The sequence below is a fragment of the Labrus bergylta genome, chromosome 2 (assembly GCF_963930695.1).
Source record: "Labrus bergylta chromosome 2, fLabBer1.1, whole genome shotgun sequence".
NCBI classification, from domain to species: Eukaryota; Metazoa; Chordata; class Actinopteri; order Labriformes; family Labridae; genus Labrus; species Labrus bergylta.
In genome coordinates this window covers 13,379,283-13,395,389 of record NC_089196.1, presented here as the reverse complement: position 1 = coordinate 13,395,389, position 16,107 = coordinate 13,379,283, and the positions used below count along the sequence as shown (strand labels likewise).

Below are 16,107 nucleotides of genomic sequence, written 5' to 3'. Positions count from 1 at the left end.
ATCAATCAAGATCAAGTGATATGGATACAATGAACCTATAACCAATAAAAGCAGCCTTCATTGTTTTGACGTTTCTGTTGGTTTGTCTACAACCACATGTTTAAATGTAGTGTACACGTATACATTACTTTTTAACCTGTCTAGGAGTTTACGAAATTGTGTTACAGAATAATAACAATCCAATACAGAAGTGTTTGAGGGCCAATCATTGTATGAAATAGTGAAAAACGATACAGCCACTATCTTTACTGTATTCTGAAAACATACACAACAACATAGACAGATCACACAGAAAAAAACAAACAAAAGGTGGTGTTTTATGTCCACTACTAGATGTCGGCCAGGTGCCCACTGACAGCATTGCAGGTGCCGATCAAATTCATGTGTGTTAGTGGCGTCTCTTTGCTCTCTTCCGGTTGCGGAGGTCCTAAAGCAAAGTCACAGGCGGTCTTTGCTGTGCCTTGTAAAAAATGACATTGCCTATGCGTAGCTTGATTAAACTGTAAAATTATATTGTAGAAATTCACATGTTTTTTTAACAACGCATTACAATAGTTTTAAGTTTGATTTTACAAAGTGAGAATTATAAAAAAATATATACATTTTTTATTTTATGTTCACAGGCATTTCTGCAGACACCTCGTTACCCAAAATTTCAGCGTGACCTCTACTGCAGTTGGAAAATACTTGGGAGCGGAGACTGGAACCATTGAATCCTGACCCATACAACCCCCATCTCTGCGATGAAACGGTGACGATTTGAATGAAAAAAAAAAAACCCTTCATTTTGTTGTTTTGCATTACCATCGCAAGAAGGTCTTATGTGCTCCTCGCGGCTCGGGGTGCTCAGTGTTGTCGGGGAAGAGTCCTTCACAGCTGCACTGCATCAACATGGTGAGTGTGAACACCTCTCTTCTGTGTCCCACATCACGGGTAGGACATTGTTGCCGTGGGGCTGTGAGGATGTGTACTGCGGCGTTGCAGAGCCGGTGTTGTTGTTGAGTTGTTGTTGTTTTTTTTTAAGATAAACCTGGTATTGTAAATGCAGTGTGACGTGTTAGCTTAGCGTGCTAGCTTAAGCAGGTGCTTGTAGCCCGGCTAGCCAGGGTTTTAGCTTCTTAGCCTTAGCCACGTATGGTGACATAAACAGTGAGTAATTTAAAAAAAAAGGTGATGTTCACTCGCATGCAGTGTGTTTGGTGCTGCTTTTTTTTTTTAAGAGGCTGGAGATAAGTTACACCTGTTTGAGTCATACCAACTTGTTTAAGTATGCTTGTCAAGATGGTAGCAGGGTGTAAAGCAAAGGTGTGTTCACTCACCTGCTCAGTGTGACCTCAGGATGCCCCTCAACACAGTTGGGATTTCACGAGCGTTAATGCATCCGTGTGGAAGTTACCTGCACATTCACATCAGGGTAATGCTTCATTGTGAATAAGCTGAGGGAAATCATTACACGTCAATTCTCCCCTTTACCTGTGTTTAGAGTGTGTGGTGGTGTCACTGCTCCCACTTATCTCCAACTTTCCTCATGAAACACAAGTTGTTTCTGTAATCTCTGCACGATTGGCACATGCAGTGTTGTCAACATCAACTCTGTAAATGTGAGGGAGCTCCAGCACTGTTAGGTAGATTCATACTGTTGTTTTCCCCTTTTCCCCAGTCAGTCCATTTTTGTTTTATTCTTTACTGAGTAGAACCAGGGTGTCTCTATCGACTGGATGTTTTCCTCTTAAAGTTTCGGAACATGGCAATGATGCCACAATAAAGACAACAACAAGGCAATAGCGTTTCATTATGGAAACAATTAGAGTTACTTCTTCTTCTTCTTCTTCAACAAAGCAAGAAGACAAATCATTATCTAGTTCATTATTACACCGACAGCGTACACTGCAATGCCATAGTAAGCAGGAAGGCAAATAAACTAGCTTCTGTATATCATCAAAACATAAAGATATCACTCACAGAATCTTATAATAATAATAATTAGAACAATAATACTTTCTTTTTATAGCATTATTATTAGAATATGCTCAAAGTTTGTATACTAAGGCCCATCTCTAACCATTGCTGTAATATTCATGGTCAAAAGCCTCCAGAATTGACCTGATGAATGAATCTGTGGATACATTCATACTGTAGGTCAGTAAGGTTTTCAATGCTTCATAGCTTGTTTTCATTGCCAAAAATGGTGGTGATTCATTTGAGGTCTTATAGATGGTAGTTACCACTGCACTTCCCACCCCTCACCCCCTACAGATTTCATTTGGTTGTTGTGTGGAGGGGGGTCACGCAGACCAGGCAAGATAAGAGAGTCCATGCTGTCTCAATTTCCCCAAGGCTTGAGATCCTTGCGCGGCCCCCACAGAGTGGTCAGCATCCACCAACCAAAGGCTGTGTGCTTTTGACCTATATAGCCTGAACATTACTGTCATGGAGAAATGTCTTGAGCCAGAGAGGTTGTGTTCGGTCACGCATCATGAACTTAGTGAGCATAATTGTCAAGTTAATGGCACCCATCTCTCCTTCTTTGACTCCAGAAGAGGTATTGACTTTAGCTTTTGGAGTTTACCCCATGCTGAGTGACACTTGGGAGCCCCATGACCAATCCAAAATCTAGGTCTGGTTCACAGGACTGGCCTTATAAACTCCTCTGTGTTTGAGACATTCACTTACTTTTTCTACAATACTGCAGTCAGACATATGTTTGACCTCAACTCAAAACATATAGTATAATGTACAGTGTTGTTGTTAAGACACAGGTAAGCCCAATGTGTGAAGTCAAGTTTAAATATCTAAAATGCAGATCAACTCTCATTACTTCTAAAACATTCATTTAAAGATTGTAATTGCTGAAATTTAGACTTCATTTTAGGATGACGGCAAAAATCTGAGGAAGTTTACGGATTCACTGAGACCAGAGTGGAAAGTTAAATAATCACTTTTAATCAGTGATTGTTCGTTTGGGTACAGAATATGAATTGTCTCAGTGTGAAAAGAGACCAACACACTATGAGCAGTACTAATAAAAAATAGCCTTGAGTATGCTTCATACTAGTGAGGAAATGCCAAACACTCCCTACATGAACATAGGCCAAGGTGACACATATTTGGAATCTGCATGTCAGCAGAGTCAGTATTGCATTTTTTTAACTAATACTAATTTTAATATTAATTTCCTGTATTCAGTTTCCGTTTAGTGCAAAGCAATTTCCTAATAAACTAGAAATTGTGAAAATGGACATCAAGATGCACATCAGGTTGGTGAAATTAGCATTCTAAATTTCCTTTTTAACATGAACTGAATTAAGGAGAGTTCAGTTAGGGCCGGCTGTTTTAATAGACATGTGATAAGTTTCCGCATGTGAATTTAGTAGTGCCCAGGCCCGATCTAGCACTGGCAGAAGACCTGCATTGGAAAAAAAGAAATATATATAGTGTGAGGGATTAGTTGCTAATTGGTTCTCTTTGCTAAAATGTGTGTAGGCAGAGATATCAATGATTCCTGCTGATTTCAAAAGAGAGAGGCCAATTCGCACACCTTATCCGACGGTGAGTGGATAAAACGCAGCATGATGGGGATGATTCTGCCCTCTTAAGCCTAAGTGAATATTGATTTAAGTGTGCGGGGCTGATATTGAGCTTCTTATGTTCCTAAATCTTTGGGTACCTTTCACAGGAGAGCTGGATGTTCATCCTCCCGGGCACAGTGAGGCTGACGCTGTGACAGATGTTTCAGACAGTCATTTAGTGAACATTGCATTCAAACCACTAAATTGACTCCGATGAAAAGGTTGATTTGTCAATAATTCAATCTTTTAATCCTTAAAGGAGATCTTTAAAGTTGATCCATATTTAATTACATACAATATTATAATGTTGTAACCTCAGCAAAGGTTTTTTGAATACAAGATATGCCGTTGTTGGCGTAATCCTTAGACGTGGTTTCCTGCTGCTCTGAACGAAAACGTCACGAGAACTTTGCGAGACTTGGCCAGAACCAGACTTCAAGAGCAAACCATAGAGCTAAGTTGTAGGACACGCCCAACCTGAATCTCACTCAAATTTCCCGGCGACTGTAAACAGAGCTGGCCAATCGGAGAAAATTGTGGGTGTGGGGGGGGGGTTTCTAAGAAACAGCAGCTGAAATAAGGGATTTTACTGTCACCAGCATTGGACGAATTAGGAGGTTTTTGAGCTACACATCTCACAACGCTACTCAATAGATGTTCCAGACTGACAGAATTAATGGTGAGAGTGAATATTATAGATCTCTTTAAATTTAGGCAATTTATGGTACTTTTAATTATGAGTAAGTGTTTGCTGTCTGGAGGTGTGCGTGATACAGTATTGGTCTTTTGTAATCACGGTTAATAACTGTAATCTCAATAATTTTTTTTAAATCGTGATTATCATTTTGACCAGAATCCTGCAGCCTTACCCACCACATAGCAGCATAAAGTCGATTTGAGTTTGAGTTTTCCCAATCATGCAAGAGGCGTATGTTTTCCCACACACTTTGAAATGTCATGAAAGTCGCCATGATGTCACATGGATCTTATTGGAGATGTCTTATAGTCATGTGATTAAAAGTCATTATAGCCGCCTGAATCCAGGTGAGAATGATGTCCAGGCCCTTGAGAACAGATGATTGGAGGACGGTGTTATTAGTATTTGGTAGCCACATTTCTAAACTGTCTCTTTGGTTTCGAAAGTTGGCTTGACTAAACAATAGAAATGCTTTGAAGAATGTGACACAGTCAAATAATTGTGTTTTGACTGTTACAAACTGATGACTCTTTCAAGGAGCGCTTGCTATCGCTATCATTGTTTATAGTAATTTATTATAAATGAACATTCAGGCCAAATTTGATAGCAAAAGTTTGGAGGGAAAACGTCTAAGATTCTGCCAAAAGGTTTACAGAACAGCCCAGTTATAACAAGTCTACTCCATTACTAATGTCATTCAATACTATAGGGCCAAGGACTTGTCCTCATAAACACTAGAAGCAGTGTGAAAGACTCTGTATTATCACACACACACACACACACACACACACACACACACACACACACACACACACACACACACACACCAGTTTGTTTATGTTGCTGGATAAACATTCATTGTGATTGTATGTTATGGAAACAGGATAGAAATCTCTATATTGGCGTCCTTTGCGGCCTTGAAACGTTTTGTAGGAACAACAACACTATGGGGTCTCTGTGAAAAACTATAGAGGTCACATCTAAATAATTTTGTTATTCAACCAAACACTTTCAATTTTGTTGTGATTTGGGAGCATTTAAACTGAGATTGTGTTCTGAATTTTTTTCTAAAACCCTTTCCAGTGCACAGTTAGAAGACTCGCCCCGTCTTTGTCAGTCTATTTAAAACTTAGCTTTCTAGTTGTTGCTGGTTTATTGCATGTTTGATTACCATGACTACTAAATGTTATTTAACCCTCCCCATCTCTTTTTCACAGGGTGTGATCGGTGTGCAGCTGGTGGTTACCATGGTGATGGCCAGTGTAATTCAGAAAATCATACCTCATTATTCCTTCGCAAGATGGTTACTGTGCAGTGGCAGGTAATGTAGAATCCTGTACACGCTGTTTCAGATGCTTCCTCCAATTGCTCCAGCTTCATTTCTTCTGGCTACTGGTCTTCTGAGAAGTTTAATTGGGGGGGGGGGGGGTCAAAAGCGATACAGGACAATATAGAACGAGATGTTTACTCAGATTTAAGAGTGGTTCAAAGGGTTTTCATCAAATCTTATATCAAGAACCAATAGGAGACATGATATTTCAAATAAAGTCCCCACCTCATTTTCTCTCATTACTACCACGTATGTTTTTCAACAGCTTCTAGGAACACACTTAATAATTAATCGTGTCTTCTTTTCAGGGCACTGTTGAAAGAGTTTTCAAAAAACTTATGCCCCAAACAGGAGGCCTGGAGTGTCCCCTCAGGATACTTCATAATGCATATTCCATAGTAAATAAATGTGAGAGGGGATAAACAAGTTGTGCTCCTTCTATGCGCCTCTACCCAACAGAGAGCTTTTCAACTCGCTCTGTGATGAGCTGTCTAAACAAAGTTAAGAAGGGTCCCTGAAATGTTCGCCTACAGAAAGATGCTTTTAAATGAGCTATTTCACACTCGCTCCTGAGGGAGAGATAACCTTGCTGTTGTAAAGCTTCCCACATGTGCTCTTTAAATCTGTGTCAGAAAGGCTGCTATAAAGTCAAGCTGGGAGAAATGTCCGTCTTGTGTGAGGTGTTTGAGAGCTAATCATAGTAGTAAAAAGAAAAATGGACTAATCATAGAATTGAGAGTCGATATTGAATGCTTTAAGAGTATTTCACATGGAGATTAGTGTTGTTTTCTTCAGTAGTGATGGGAGCTTGTCGTGCTTAGGAAAATTCCATTATTTTACAGAAAATGAAAGTTAAAATAATTGTTACATTTTGAATCCCTAACATGAGCCCTTCACAGAATGGGACACCAATACTATGCCGTCACGGAATCAGTATGAATGTAGAAAGACATGATGACGGCTGAGCTGAGTTATGACACCTTTGCAAAAAAAAAAAGCAGTCTGACAAGGGCTAAGCTCTCTCCATAGTTCTGAATCCACATGATTAATTATTTTATTTCTTAGTACTTACATCTAAGCACCGCATCTATCATCATCTTTAGCTTGTCTTAATTTCCCCCCCTATTTTCCAAAACTTTGAAATATCTGTTGTATTCCTCTTTTGACTCTTCCCTATTTGTCCATATCTTAGTCTGATTCCTCATCTCTCCTTTTCTGCTCACAGTTTGCACTGGTATCAGCACCCTACGGAAGATGAGTTGAGGAGCTTAGCAGGGAAACAAAAAGGACAGAAGAGGAAAGACAGGTAAGTAGGGAGGTTCGGTGGAGGGGCTGGAACAACGAAGGGCTATTGTTGGAGGTGGGGTGGGGTGGGGGGGGGGGCAGAGGCGGTACAATAAGGCCTCCCCTTTCACCAGCGAGGAAAGGGAAGATGAGAAGCCGACTTTAGAGATGGATGGAGACCACAGGCATGTCAGCAAACAGATGAAACTGATGTGTTTGTGTTTGGCTCATATAAGGCCCGTTTGAAGTAAAGACACAGAAGTCTATTTTTGTAGTTTCGTTCCTTTATGGTTCGTCATCGAGGCTCAGAGCATCTTGGCTTAGATGTGGCCCTGTCTAGTAGATGTGAGGAAAGTTGGTCTAAATTTTAGGATTCATTATTATTTAGGCTATTTTAAGGGATGACAGTTTGGAAGGATTGCATCCTCTCTGAAATCAAAGTTTCCTAAACAGCATTATGTCTTAAAAGTAGTCAGATGTCAAGCTTTGAATCTAGAGGATGATTTTCCTTAAGACTACTTTGCAATTCAATAGACCTACTACTCAGTTTTTAGGACTGCAGGTGGAAGCTGAACCATATGTTGGACACGTGAATTTAGTGCTGGTTCCTTTGTTCTCGTCTTATAAATGTGAATATAAATCGGAGTCACAACTCAAAGTTAATCCTTACTGTTCCTCATGGTGTCCAGCTTCTAACTTAAGGAGGTTTTGTTGTGCGATCCTTTTCTCTGACCCTGTATGAGGCAGGTCAAGGCTCTTCAGCACCACATGTCCAATAATCCCTTTGGAGGGGGAAAAAAGGATGGACCACTGTCCTTTTGCCAGCTCGTGCCATGTAGCTCCTTTCCCTTTGTGAGCCGCCCGACTCCCTCAGTCAGGGGTGAGGCTGAGCCCCTTTTCTTCCCCTGTCAGGTGCCTCAGAGATGAAATCTGTCCCGGGCATGTTTGGGCCTAGAGTCTTACAGTGGTATTGTGCTGTGAGTCCTGGGCACACACAGAGCTGAGCAAACAAAGAACAGAACTGAGGAGGCCCACCAGACACTTCTTTAAGCCTAAAGAACAGATCTCCATTCCCCTGCTGTTAGCGACTTAGCCCTGCATATGAGACGCCTCTATTGGTCATGGCAGACTCCAGTAGTATTAGCTCTAATAAATGTAATGAGACCTCTGCAACTGTTGAATTTTAATTCCATTTACCTTGACTACTTGTTTTGCTCCTTGTTCATGCTTTCTGACCCAAGATGTTTCTCTGCTTCCCCCCCCAGGAAGTACAACGGTCACATAGACAATAAGCCTCTAACGGTTCCAAAGGACATAGACTTACAGCTGGAGACAAAATGCATCACAGAAGTCGACACATTAGGTATAAATCCTGGATGAGACAAATATTAAAAAAAATAAAAGTCTAAACTAAACTTTTTTTAATCACACACTCTGATATACTATGGGTAGGTGTGGACATTTGTTTCTAATCTTTCCCTTTTGCATCCCCAGCCTTGCACTACTTCCCAGAGTTCCAGTGGCTGGTGGATTTCACAGTCGCCGCAACCCTGGTCTATCTGATAACCGAACTGTACTACAGTGTGGCTCAGCCCTCAGGAGAGATGAACATCAGTGTGGTCTGGTGCCTGCTGGTACTCGCTTTTGTCATGTATCCTTACAGCTGTCGCCTTTACACCATTGTTAACCCTTTTTTTTTTTTCCTTATCTTTTCTCTTTTATGTTGTAAACTCTTTACCTTGGTAACACAGCCTGTGTCTATCATCTGCACTAACACGTTTCCATAATTTTTATTGTACATTGTATATGTGTTGTAGCTGTTCACTTCTTTGTCTGCACGAGGGGAAAAAAAAAACATCTCAGCTTGACTGCACGTAGGACAGAGAGAGACTGCTCAAGCTCCTACTGGCCCCCTTAATGCTTCACAGCCACTTGCCTTGCAGAGTGATGATTAAATAATATGCATTATCCTTGCAACCAACCACAGGGATCAATCTTTCCAGTGCTCCTGGCCTCACTGCGGTCAGATGGTGTGTCATTTCCTGCCTATGTCTGAGATTGAAAGCCACATTTTCACAGCCCAGCAGCCTGATATGCTCGGGGAAAAGGACAGTGTGTGGAACAGATGAAATGGGACTATGAAGATGAAGGAATGCGTTGGCTCAATATATGTGTTAATGGGACTCTTGATTACAGCCTGCCATTTTAGCTCTGATGATATGTTCAAGACTCTTGCCCTGGAGATCAGGTCTACCGCCTAAACCTTTGCGAATACCTCAAGAGCAGCATGCTCTTCCAAGTATCTGCATCTAATGGTACCTTGCTAGCTCCTCCGTTTTACTATAATTTGAAAACGGGACTGCATTTCATCCCCCTCTGCACTATATTAATTGTAGCCCAAGCCAACTGCTTGACAGCTCAAACATAACGATTAGTCTTTTCAGCCTCATGCTGACTTGAACTTGGCTGGAGAATGTTTATACAGCTGTCTTCACAGTACAAAAAAGAAGAAGGTTAAAAAAGGACCGAGAGAAGGCTCCATTGGATTGAATACCATTCTTTGACTGAAAAGGAGTGAAAAATTGGTACGCTGTCACCTGAAATGTTGTTGGGACTTTCAGGGAGTTTCATCTCTGTGGCAACCAAGAGTTCACTTAGAAACATGCGCTGCCCTTAGCCTTGTGATCAGTGTCTATGGGGGAGGGAAACGCCATTACAACCTCAATGGCTGTGGTACCAAATACCCATACATGCTGTATATCAGGACATTAATGGATTCAAACAGGACTGTAAATATGCACAAACTTGACTTGTGTAAAGATGAAAAACATTTGAGCGGTGACTGTTGGTTTTCTTTTTTCATCAGTTGATTTCTGAGATTTCTGCTTTTCCTTGAATTGTCAAAGTGATTGAAAGAGTGCCTGAAAAGCAGTTTGGCTGTGCTTTATGTGTCAGAGTGCTTCTGGAGATGGTTTTTCCTTGACTCTGTCTCCCCAGCAAGACTCTTTTCTCTCTCACGGCGCACTACTTCAAGCTGGAGGAAGGAGGAGAGCGCTCACTCTGCATCACTTTTGCTTTCTTCTTTTTCGTCAAAGCCATGGCCATTCTCATCGTCACTGAGAACTACCTGGAGTTTGGTCTGGAGACAGGTGAGCACTCCTCCAGGTTGTTGACCCAGTTAGTAACTATATTTTGTACATGTTGTGGGTGAGTGACTATCAAACATTTCTACATTTCTAGGTTTTTCAAACTTCTCCGACAGTGCTCTACAGTTTCTGCAGCACCAGGGCTTAGAGTCCCAGTAAGTACAAAATCAGTATTCTTGCAGCATCATTTTTTTTGTTTTCTCTGCCTTCATGAATTTTTTATGACTAATGAAACTACAGTAGTATCTCACTATGCATTATTATTTTATTTTTTTTCACAGGGGTCCCATATCTAAACTAACCTTCAAGCTGATCCTCGCCCTTCTCTGCTCCCTGATTGGAGCGTTTCTCACTTTCCCTGGTCTACGATTGGCCCAGATGCACCTGGACGCACTCAATCTGACCACAGCCAAATTTACACAGTGAGTCCACCGCAGTAATTGTATTCACTTTGGGGCTTCCTCATGCATTTTTCATTGAAAATGTTTGATGTCTTCTTTATCCTTAATACAAAATAAAGAGTGTAAAAGGTGGGAAGTCAGGATATCTTGGTCAAAACAATACCTCTAAGATCAGATCGTGTAATTGTTATGTGCTTTTCTTTTGTACTTTTTCTCATTGCATTGTGTGTGTGTGTGTGTGTGTGTGGGGGGGGGGGGGGGTAGGTACAGAGTACAGAGTAGGGAACAAATCCCAGCCAGAATAATCCCCTTTGGCACAGCAGACTCTCCAAGATGTCCTCCTCTTCCTGTCTCCCTCTTAACTGTCACAAGCTTACATCCTCAGACTCTGTCACCAACAGGGATTATCTCCTAGCCCTTTAAAATCTTGGCTATCTTCTCACCTCACTCAGAGAGAGTTGTTGATGGACATTATTTCTGCATGTGTTTACTTCAAATTGAAATTAAAAATCAAGTAATTATTAAACTGACTTGTTTGACCTACGCAGAGTCACTTAATAACATTTCACATTTTTAGAGGTTGTCATAAACATTTGGGGAAAAAAGACATCCTGTTAGAAAACGTTGAGTCATTTTGATCGGTTTGTTGGCATTATGTTCCCTCCTGTGTTTTGTAGGACTCTCCTCCATATCAACTTCTTGTCCCCTCTTATCATGGTCCTGCTGTGGGTGAAGCCCATTACCAAGGACTACATCATGAACCCCACTCTGGATAAGGAGAGTGTGCCTTTGTAAGTTAATGCTTTTATTTGTTTGAATCAATTCATGTCTGATCCAGATGTTTCAGGAATTAATCAAACGTGTTTAAAGTTGAAGTTTGTTTGTGTTCACGCAAACACATTAAAAGATTGAACCTTTCTGTAGTCGAGTCGTTTTGAAGGTAAAGTAAACATTTAGTCAATTTAAAGTTTCCAATCATTTCTTCTAATAGTTCTTATTATTGCACCAATAGCTTGGTGATTAAATGCTCTGCAGCTCATGTACAAGATTACCTGAACATTCCTTGCAATCCCGATTGTGCTGGAGGTGTTTGTGCTTGCATCTTCTGCTGATTGATCTGCACGTGGTAGACAAGCCTGTTTGGCTCCTTTGATATCTGACAAGCTAATTACCTGCCATTCATACACGAGGAATGGGGACATCTCTGCAAAGCTGTGAAATAAAAAGTAATTGTTGCTTTTGTGCTGGGAAATGGATGTAAACAATGCAACAGCAGTTGTAAAAATGGAATTTACAACAGTTCAATGAGATAAGGACTGCATTCAGTTCGTAGTTCGTTGAAGTGACAATACACACTTTGTCTGCTCGGTTTAAAATTAGACTGTAAACAAATGTAGTCATACCTCAGGGAGAGCTGTTTATTATATCTCTAACTGCTGTCATTTGTAAGATAGTTATTCATTCTGAGATAAAATATTTAATTTGTCTCAAGCCTGAATTCAGTAATGTGTCAAAGTTTCTCCTCCAACTGTGACTATGAATCTGTCAAGGTCACATGACGGCACCTTTTTACTCTCTTCGCTCTCAGTTTACTCTCTCTACTTTAATTTGCCAAGTTGTATGAGCCTCTCTGCTCTTCCTTCTTTTCTTTTCTCTCTCACTCTCTGCCTACAATTCAAATTACAAAGCAATGTGATGATGTGTAAGCCACACACCCCTCTGTCATCCCTTCACCATTTTTTCCCTTTTTCCTCCCCCCTGTCTTTCTATTAACACCAGGATGACTGAGGAGACGTTTGACACTCTGCGGTTATGGGCCATCATACTGATGTGTGTTCTCCGGCTCGCTATGATGAGACATCATTTGCAGGCCTACCTCAACCTGGCCCAGAAGGGCGTGGACCAGATGAAGAAGGAGGCGGGACGGATAAGCACTGTCGACCTGCAGAAGATGGTGAATGAGAATAATCCGAATTTTTCCCCTTTTCTGAAGATCTGCATCAGTTAAAAAAAATCCACTATTTAAGAAACATGGTGTACTTTTGGACAGATTTAAAAGGCATAGTATTGTTAAGATCTGTATTTCCATATTAACCGGTGACAGTGTGCTACCCTCCTGGTTTTGTAAATGTGGAAAGTAGTCACTTTCCCTTTATTAAAGCAAAACATTTAGGGTTCTGTCTTTGTAAATTACAGAACATAGAACACACAACTCATACACATAATCTCCTGTCATTTTCTTTTTAAAGCCCTCTCCAGTTGAAACGTATGGCACTGCACAAAGTAAAATAGAAATTCTCTTTCTCTCATTTTACGAAGGTCGCACGGGTTTTTTACTACTTGTGTGTAATCGCACTACAGTATGTTGCACCACTGGTGATGCTGCTACATACCACTTTGCTGCTAAAAACATTAGGTAAGTCACACACTACTTGATGATTTCCTGTTTATAATTGATCTTTTCCTTCCAAAGTTTGACTCTGTATTCCCCTCATGTCCTTTTTTAATACAGGGGGACATTCCTGGTGGGTCTATCCTGAAGATGACCTGCCTTGCGTCTATGAATTGAACTCTGACTCTGTGATAGGGGCGCCACCAATAGCTGCCTCAACACCAGCTCCAGGTATAGAAACAGGAGCCCGGGGGTCAGTGGCCCAGCTGTCAGTGGCCCTGGGGGGCCTGCGGACTGTCTTCAGCCCCTTGCTTTTCCGGGGCCTCTTCTCTTTCTTCTCTTGGTGGATCGCCGCCTGTCTCTTCTCCACCTCCCTCTTTGGCCTCTTCTACCATCAGTATCTCATGGCGGCATAGCATCAGAAGCCCAGCAGAGGCGGCCATGCACCCATGTGTTCAGCATGGGCCGTGTGTCCGGCCGATCAGAAAAGACTGAGTTGGGGCAACGGAGGCCTGTTGATGACTCTGCTCCTTCCCTCCTCCTTTTCTCCCTCCCTCCCTCTGACACCCTCACCATGACTGACCATATCATCAGAGCTTCTGGTTCAACTTTCTGTGCTTCCTCACAGGATGACTCTGTGATCTTGTGTTATTTTTTTTTTTAGTACTATGACCAATACCTTTTTTTTTTTTTTTTTTTTTGAAGAGCAAGATTCATAACCCTAAAAACTGAAGCTTGAGTAGGAAGAATATTAACCAACGGTTCCATTGGTGTATCGGCATTGTTCTAAGAAAGTGGTCCACTGTAGTGAATGAATTCTAACGATTGGAGGCAGAATACGGTGTCTTAGCTTGTGATTACAATTGATTTAACACGTCAATTTTTAAAGCAGTCACTTTGGAGAATAATTAATGGTCTCTTGATGAAATTGTTTTGATCCATCAACATGTTCATATACATGATTTACTTTACTGTAGGCAGCCCAAATGAAGAAGAAGAAGGGGTCGATAAGTCTATTTACTTCCTATTTAAATTATCTCTGTGGTACTGAAAACTACTATTGGATGTGATTTTGAGACCAAAAAATACTTATTCAAGAAAAACACTTTTGGAGTAACTTTGCATAAAAGCATACAATCCGTTAATTGATTGGTTCTTAGGTTTAGGGCCTGGAGAGCCTCTATTTTGTATCTGTAGTGAATTTTAGGTGATGGAAAATCATGAAACTTGGGAAGGTCTTGGAGGCTGATGTGTGACTTGATTTAAGTATTTGTTCCCCATGTTTTTCTTTATTATCAAATCGATACAAATATGTTTGTTAAGAAAAGTTCTCGTTTCACTTAAATGTCTAAATTCCATTTCCACAGACCACAGAAGGATCATAGAGAGTCTTAAAATGTTGCTGCGAGAACCACTGTGTCTGTCTTTGTACGAGGAGGAGGAGGAGGAGGAGGAGTGGGGCAGCCTGTTGATGGTTGTGAAGAGCTGTCAGGGTTACATAGTGAATAACTGAAGAAGAAGGAGAGGAGATGCTATATCTATAAGAAGAAATACTATTGACTTGAAGCTGATGTATTTAGATATTGTTGATGGAACATGCCGTCAAGGACAACTTTAGGTTTTGACATTTGAACCTCCCTGTTGTTATCTGAGCCATTTTAGAAGTTATGAGAGGATTTCAAGCTCTTTATTTTTGAGCAGCAGGGATGATTTTAAGGGAGGATAGCACATGTCTGTCTTTCTGCATGTATAGGGTCTCTGCTGTACATCAGCTGTACTCTGAAAGGGCATTGTGATCAAGAGGAGACGATGTCAACTACTGTTGAAGAGCTACCGCCTTTGTGTTCTCCTTTTCTTAACACATCTGTTGTTTTAAACTCATTAAGAACCTTTTTTTTCTACTTTTCTTTTTCAAAAGGATCAAATTGTGAATTTTTAAAAATTCAGATTTTTAAAACGGTGCCAATTGAGTCTGTTCCCCTGTCCTAATGTCTGTAGATGTGGTGTCTGCTCGTGTTTGAAACTACAACTGGACAACAACTCTGCGGCCTTCTGTTTTCTGTACATCCATCTTGATAAAAGAGGATCGCTGTTCACAACAGGACATAATGGTATTTACAGCGTCTTTGTGTACTGTGTGATTCTTTCGGTTAACGCGCGCACAAAAGTTATCCTTGTGCTTACTGAACAGGTGGCCAATATGATGTCTGGTCTTTTCAGGAATGTAAGGTACATGATGCCAGCTTTTATTACACAATCTGGAGGTCTTTCTGGCAATTCATCTGATCATCAAACTTGTCATTTTTGAATTTCAACTCTATGAGTTTTATACAGACACATTTTTACAAACTCAAGCAGCACCATATCACATTTTTTTTTTAGCTCCAGGTGTTGAAAGTCTTAGCTCCAGTTTTGTCTAATAACGGGGAATATGCACATAATGAATGTATCAGTCCTGCCTAATTTAGATTGTTTTCATGAAAATGATTTGTACGAGTTGATTTAACCCCCTTTTTCCTCACTGCACTTCCTGAACTCATTTCTCGTCTACTACCATCTTACCTTTCATTCAAAATCGTATGTCCTAATGACTTTTTTTTTTTTTTTTTTTTTTTATTGATTACCTTTGTTTTTGTATTTATTACACATGTCGAGGCCTGTAAACATTTCTAATTTTAACAGCAAACACTTTATTTTGTTATGGGAGTGCATGGTGGCTGAAAATCAGTTTTGAAAATGTGTTTGACAAATCAGTTGCAGATCAACCTTTTTATTTGTTATGGTCTGGTCCGTTCAGAAGTAGCTGGGATACTTTCAGAAATCTGCTGCCCGATGAGGCTTTGTTTCTTCTGTTTGTTGCCACTAAAAGTGTTGTGTTTTTTTATTTTTTTTCTTCATAGTTGGGTTCACTAAAGTAAATTCACATGTTGTTCTCTCATGTATTTATTTCAGCTTTAGATTTTGTCTTAAATAAATAATGTTCTTTACTACACGCTAGTTTCTGTGTTATTCTTCTCCCCAGGCTCGCTCGCCTCACATACGTTCGTGGCTGAAGAACAGCGGGAGGATAGGCTCATTAACAAAACTTTAGATGCATTTAATCTGAACGCCTGGTAAATTCAAATCAGGGATTTTCAGCTTTTGTTTAGAATGTTAAAAGAAGTCCTCCATAATTGTCAGTTTGCACTTTTAAGATGTAGAAGTCTCCAATAGGTTTTTTTTTGTCACAGTCATTAAACAACACTGATGACTGTGGAGAGGAAAACAAGTTTGGATATGTTATAGATA

General features: G+C 40.5%; 1 protein-coding gene across 1 annotated transcript; it reads left to right on the top strand.

Annotated features, from left to right (window-relative positions):
* Positions 1-652: 652 nt before the first annotated feature.
* On the top strand, positions 653-15,811 carry tmem161b (transmembrane protein 161B). The gene is made up of 12 exons (XM_020657897.3): positions 653-894; positions 5,484-5,587; positions 6,822-6,902; positions 8,146-8,243; positions 8,375-8,531; positions 9,878-10,029; positions 10,121-10,181; positions 10,308-10,448; positions 11,105-11,218; positions 12,207-12,381; positions 12,747-12,843; positions 12,940-15,811. Exons 1-12 carry the CDS (start codon positions 892-894, stop codon positions 13,233-13,235), a joined length of 1,479 nt encoding a protein of 492 aa, XP_020513553.1. The 5' UTR covers positions 653-891; the 3' UTR covers positions 13,236-15,811.
* The last annotated feature ends 296 nt before the right edge of the window (positions 15,812-16,107 follow it).